General features: G+C 46.4%; 1 protein-coding gene across 1 annotated transcript; it reads right to left on the minus strand.

The window, feature by feature from the left end:
- Window positions 1-2,660: 2,660 nt before the first annotated feature.
- Window positions 2,661-4,091, minus strand: LOC106330097. Its single transcript, XM_013768649.1, has one exon. It carries the CDS (start codon window positions 4,089-4,091, stop codon window positions 2,661-2,663), a length of 1,431 nt encoding a protein of 476 aa, XP_013624103.1.
- Between the last annotated feature and the right edge of the window lie 1,909 nt (window positions 4,092-6,000).

Raw genomic sequence — 6,000 nt, forward strand, 5'->3', positions numbered from 1 at the left:
TAGTTTTGTTTTCACTCGCCAAAGGAATATGACTTCGAGGAGATCCAACTCTCGCGATTCCGATAGGGTACAGACTCAAACTAGTAGTGCCAACGTGGATCGTATTCGATCCGGAGATGTGAGTGATGCACTCACAGAAGTTCTTCATGAGGAGACCCCACTTCCGCGGCCTTCAACCCAAGGGGTCAAAGATCCCGAGGGTGAAAAATCTGTGGCTCGCGTTAAGTCGAGTAGCCCAACGGGTTCGGAAGGGCGTGATCGTCCTCCGAAGAAGGCTAAAACGAATGGCTCGGATCGCCGTCCTGGTGTCTCGGGAGAGGTGGCTGTTGCTAAGCCGTTTCATTGGCAGTTTTCGCATTCTAAGGATTGTCCTATTACGGAGGATCCGATAGCGTTGCTCATCTGGTGAGGCACTTCAAACTTGCTGGATGTCCGCTTCCCTCTCTGGGTAATATGACAGAGCGCGAGGCTTACGTAAAGATGGTTGTAGCCCATGCCAAGGTCGTTCCATTTGGAATTCGGTCCATGTCGTATTTTTCGTTCGTTTTGTATGTACTAATTTATCATGTTTCAGGCTATGGAGGCTAACAATGAGTTCGCGGCGACTTTAGAAAAACGCCTGCAAGATGTTCCGCGTTCTGACGAACTCTATGAAATAAAGAAGGTGGTTCGGGAGCTAAAGCTCGGTTTGAAGATGGCTTAAAACCGGGAGTGTGCCAATGCTGCTCAACTGGCTGCCGCTGAAAAGCTGGGGGATCAGGCTGTTTCGTTCGAAGCTCGTCTGCGAGTTGTGAGTAACGAAAGGAAGTCAGCTCTCGAGCAAATTTCCTTCTTGGAGGCGAAGGTTGAATCTTCTGCCAATAAATTCTCTGACGATCTTCGCCGTGAGACTCGTGAGGCCAAAAGGGCTATGATGGATAGCTATTTGGATGTGTTGGCTTCTCTGAAGGAGAAATGGGAAAAGAAGAAGGATGCGACTGATTGTGACGCTCGTCTTCGGGAAGTCATGGCAAATATAGATCTCTTGAAGGAGATCATGAGCAACAATCTCCTAGCTTCGGATGAGTTGTCCCGGCTTCGGGCGAAGGAGATCGAGCTTGGGTCCGAGGTCGACGTGACGGTGACTTCGGATTTCTCCGTCGATCTGCCTCAGATTTCGGAGGATCTGCCAGAGGATTTCTTCGATAAGGTTCCTTCTGCGGCGGATGACGCGGTGAGGTGTTCGGGTGATCGCTTTGAGGATGGTGAATTTAGTATCGAAGAGTAGCTTTAGGGTTTTTCTTTGTTTTTCGATAAGGTTCCTTTTGTTGCTTTATTATTTCTTATTTAATAAAGAAGGGGGTCGTGGGTCCTAATTTTTCGTTGTCATTTTTATGTTTTATGCGAGGCCGATCTTTTGGAGCCAAGTGTCGATTTGTTGTAGATATTTCTATCGACGATTTCGATGTAACAAAAGATTTTGTTAGTTAGTTTTGTCGCGCTTGTTGGCGGAGTTGGCTGCGACCAAGGACTTGATCAGTGTCCTGGTTTCTGGTCAACTGTTGCAGTTATGCGATTTTATGATACGAGAAGTCTGGTGTGTTTGAATGTCTAAGAACTGTATCTTTTAAGATGTCGGATTCTGTTCATTACATATTTGTGAAAAGAAAGGCAATTTTTGATATTGTCATGTTGTTGTTCTTCGGATGTTGCGGTAAGTCCACTTTGGGTTCTGTAGGTGGAGGGGGACTGGACTCGTATCGTGAGTTGCCTACGTACCCTCATCGAGGGATCAAGTCATAACGTAGTTTGATTATTTTCCCAAGGATAGGGTCTATTTTTTGATTGTTCGTGTGCGTGAGTATGTCGGTTGTTAATTTTTGCTGCCTCATTTAGGGTGTTGCTCGATGTCCTTAAAGCTTGCGAGGTAGCATGTTCTGGAGTTCCTCTGGCTTCCTCTGATGGTTTCGATTCCTTTCGAGGTGGAAAATTTCACGCAGTGGTGATATGTCGAAGGGACAACCTTCATGCTGTATAGCCAGGGTCTCCCGAGGATTGCATTGAACGGGGATGGACGGTCTATCACGATGAATTCTATGATTTTTCAGATTTCTCCAGCGGTTACCGCGAACTCGATCGAACCGAGAGAGTAGGTGGTCTCTCCTGCGAAGCCAATGAGGGGAGTTCGCTCGTTCTTTAGGAGCGCTTTAGTGAATCCCATCTTTTTAAACGCCTCATTAAAGAGGACGTCGGCCGAGCTTCCGGTGTCGATCATTACTCGGGATAGTTCGCAACTGCCGACGTCGATTCGTATCACGAGAGCGTCGTCGTGTGGTTTATCGAGGTCTACGGTTTCGTTTTCGTTGAAGGTGATTTCGTGGTCGGGACCTGACATGGGCTCTCTAATTCCTATGCTGTTTTCTGCTCTCTGTTGGTATGCTTTGATTGAGTTGACCGAATTGCAGAACTTTGAGCCTCCGTAAATGAAGTCGATCCGTTTTTTACCCTTGTTGTGGGCCGGAAAATTCCATCTCTTAGTCAGGGCTGGTCGGTAGTGCCTCTGCCCCCCAGACAGATTGCGATTGAGAGTCTGCATTTTGTCTTATTTTTGAATCGGTTTCTCCAGCAGCTTGAGAATCTTGGTCATTTTATTCTTTCGCTTGAAGTTGGAGACTTTTATGCTAGGAGGTTTTGTTTTTGGGTTGTATGGAGTGATGCAGGGGGGGAGGAGTGACTTCGTCGGGATTTTCCAATGCACGGATTACTAGTGAGATCTCGAAGCAGATTTTTCCTTCGGTTTGGTTCTTGATTTCATCGGTTGCGCTGCTGTTCTGCTCCCTTGAAATCATGTAAATTCTTTTCTTCGAGGCTGGGGGTGAAGAGTTCGGTGATTCATGTTCGACCTCTCTGCCTCTTTTGTTTGTTGTGGCTTTGGCCTTTCGGTTGGATTTCGGAGTCACTGGCTCTTCTTCTTCTCCGACTTCTTCGTTAGTTTTCTTATTTTTGTTTTGATTGCAAAGTGCGGAACGACATTCTTCGGTCGAGTGGCCCTTGCGATCTTGGAAAGCGCAGTATTTGCTAAGGTCGTATGTTGAAGACTTTTGCGTCGAATTATTTATTGCGTAGGAATGTTGCCCTTTGGTGGTTGGTTCTTTAGGAGTAGCAGGTTTTTTGGTTGCGTTATTCTTGTTTGCGCTATACTGTTCTTTCAAGGTTGCGACTTCCTCTTTGTGAGTGGCAAAATAAGAGGCTTGGTGCAGGGCGTCGTGCAACGAGTTAGGTGCTCGTACTGCCAATTCTTCCCTGAATTTTGATGAGAACCAGACGCCATTCTTTAATGCTACGAGGGCAACGACTTCGTTCGGATGTGAAATATTGGCTTTCATTTCTCGGAATTTGTTTATGTATGCTCTTAATGGCTCGAAAGGCGCTTGTTTGAGATTCCAGATATCTGCTACGGTAACTCTTGTCTCTACGAAGGCTGAGTATTGTTTGAGGAACGCAGATACCAACTGGGTAAAGTTGTCGATAGAATTTTCTTCTAGTCCAGCGAACCATTCTAGGGCGGCTCCGGTGAGGTTCTCGGCGAAGAAACGACAATATTCGGCTTCTTTCTCGTCACTGGTGAGGTGCGCTCTCGATATCGCTAGACGGAAAGCTCGCACATGGGTCTTTGGGTATGTGCTCCCAGTGTATTCGGGGAATTTGAGTTTCCCAACGTGATGCAGTCTTACGCTGGCAATTATGTTTGTGAATGGGTTCGTTCTCGTTTCCTCGATGACCATGTCTATATCGGGAGTGGAGCTCGTCACCATGTGTACGATCGCATGTATCCTTTTAAGCTCGGCGTCGTTCCTTTCGATATAATTTTGGAAGGTTCCAGTTTCGTTCAGGATTCCCAAGTCTTCCCTTTGGGGGTCGATATTGACAGGACCGCGAAGATCGTGTCTCCGAGCTTGTTCTGATGGGTTATCAAACCCTGCTTGATGGAAGGTCTTTGTCGCGGATGGATTCGATTCCCGGGGATAGAGTGGTTTGGTGGTGAGATTTGTGTTCCTGGCTCCCCCTGCCTTTCCGTCGATCCGTTCTGGAATTAGATCGGGGTGCTTCATGGGCGTTGGAGTACAGTGTTGATTTCGTCCAGTCCACTATAGCTTAAGCTTCGGTGGGTCATGCCTTTCGGCGGGGGTCGTTGCGAATTTTCTCCTGCGTAGCGTCCGGATCGGGTGCTTGGGATCTCTGGAGTGCCAAACAGTCCAATGCTTTGGGGGTTGGACGTCATCCTTAACAGATCGAGGGACGTCTGATTTCTTTCCCGAATACTTGCAGCTCGATGCTCTGCGAGCTCCCTTTTGGCGTGTGACCAGTCTATTAGCAATAGCTTTGTTGGCGATCCGTTGACTAGGAATCTCGTCGATTAGAGTTGTCATCATTTCTCGGAGTTCGGTTAGTTCTCCTCGAGTTTGGGCTAGATGAGTCGGTGAGATCGGTCTAGATTGGGATCGGGTTAGGTCGTCGGAGGATGATCTATCTCTGGGGTGGTTCCAAACTCGAGCTACAGTTCGTTCCGGGACCATCGTCTGATTGATCGGAAGAGATCGATCTTGACTCGAAGTCCCGATTGGAGGGACTCGTTGTGCCGGGGCTGTTTTGGTCGCATCATTGGTTCATGTTAACCCAGTTGGGGTCACTCCAGCTCCTGAGTCGGATCCGATAGGATCGACGTCGTTGATTCCCGACGAGGTGGTTCCGGTGGTTTGGTTGGGATCCATAGTCGCGCTTAGGAAACTTATATCGGTTTCTTAGCAAAGATATTTTTCGTTTATCTTCCCCACAGTCGGCACCAAAATGTAGAACCTAAAATCTACACAAATTATTTGATAGTGATCGGGGTTTGATCTAGGGAACACAAATGATGTAGGCAACGATATCTTTAGAACACAACGATGTTAAATAATTTCCAGTATGTGAAAATGGATTTTATTGATGACTAAGGTCGAATACACTGAATTGAACTAGATTGAGTGATAAAAATAAGATCGATCAAGAAAGAATCTAAGAATGGGAGGACAACAAGATCGAAGTAAATGGGTGGCTCTCTCTAGGGTTTTCGATGCATGTTCTTCCGTCTTTCTTCCTCTTTCTTTATAGTGAGTCGACTTCAAGATTTCTGTGGTAGCTCCGAAATTTTTTCCTCTTGTTGCACGATTTCCGCGACCTCATACTCCTCCTCCTCGAGCTCGTATTCTTGCTATGTGCTAAGGCCCTTTAAGGCTCATGCCTTTGATCGCGGTCCATTATGGTGTTGACCAATATTGGGTCCAACAACTCACTATGTGGTTTTGTTCTTCCTCGAATTCTTCTCTTGTGAGGTTATCTGGTGTTTGTTGTAGATTAGTTTTATGAATTCCCAGTTGTGCGGTTGTTTCTCACGGCGTTATAGACTGTTCCGATCAATATTGCTGCTCTTCTTCTTCCTTAGATTTTGGCTGATGTTAAGGACTGCATCTCCTTGTGTTGGGTCAGAGTTTGGTCGTCATTGATGTTGTATTCCTCGTTGTTGGCATGCCGTCGATAGTCCCTGCTCGTCTTCGTTTTCAAGATATGATTTTTGGTGATATGACTTCTATGCTCTCGTTCATAGCTCGAGGGTGGCTACACTATTTTGCTGATTTCATTTTGTCTCCCCTTCCTTCTCTTTTTTCTAATCTCGTTGCAGCTTTCATCGCTGCTCGCATCTCTGGTGGCTCTTCCTTTCACTATGTTTGCCTCTCCTGGTTTGGATAATGTTTTCCTCTGTGTATGTTATGTGGGCTTGGAAGGTTGTTTCTGGTCTCAAGCTTGAACTTTGGTTTCTCGATGTTTGGCTTCCATTCTCCCTCTCTTAGGTTATTTCTCTTTTTTCCATGCTTTGCTTGGTATAAGTGTGCGAAGTTAGCTTCTTGGAGCTTTGTTCCCTTCTAACAAGAGCTTTGTGGTTCTTCGTTAGCATGGATGTGTTTGTTTAGTTTGTGAGGTGTT

This window comes from Brassica oleracea, chromosome C3 (assembly GCF_000695525.1).
Source record: "Brassica oleracea var. oleracea cultivar TO1000 chromosome C3, BOL, whole genome shotgun sequence".
Lineage (NCBI taxonomy): Eukaryota > Viridiplantae > Streptophyta > Magnoliopsida > Brassicales > Brassicaceae > Brassica > Brassica oleracea.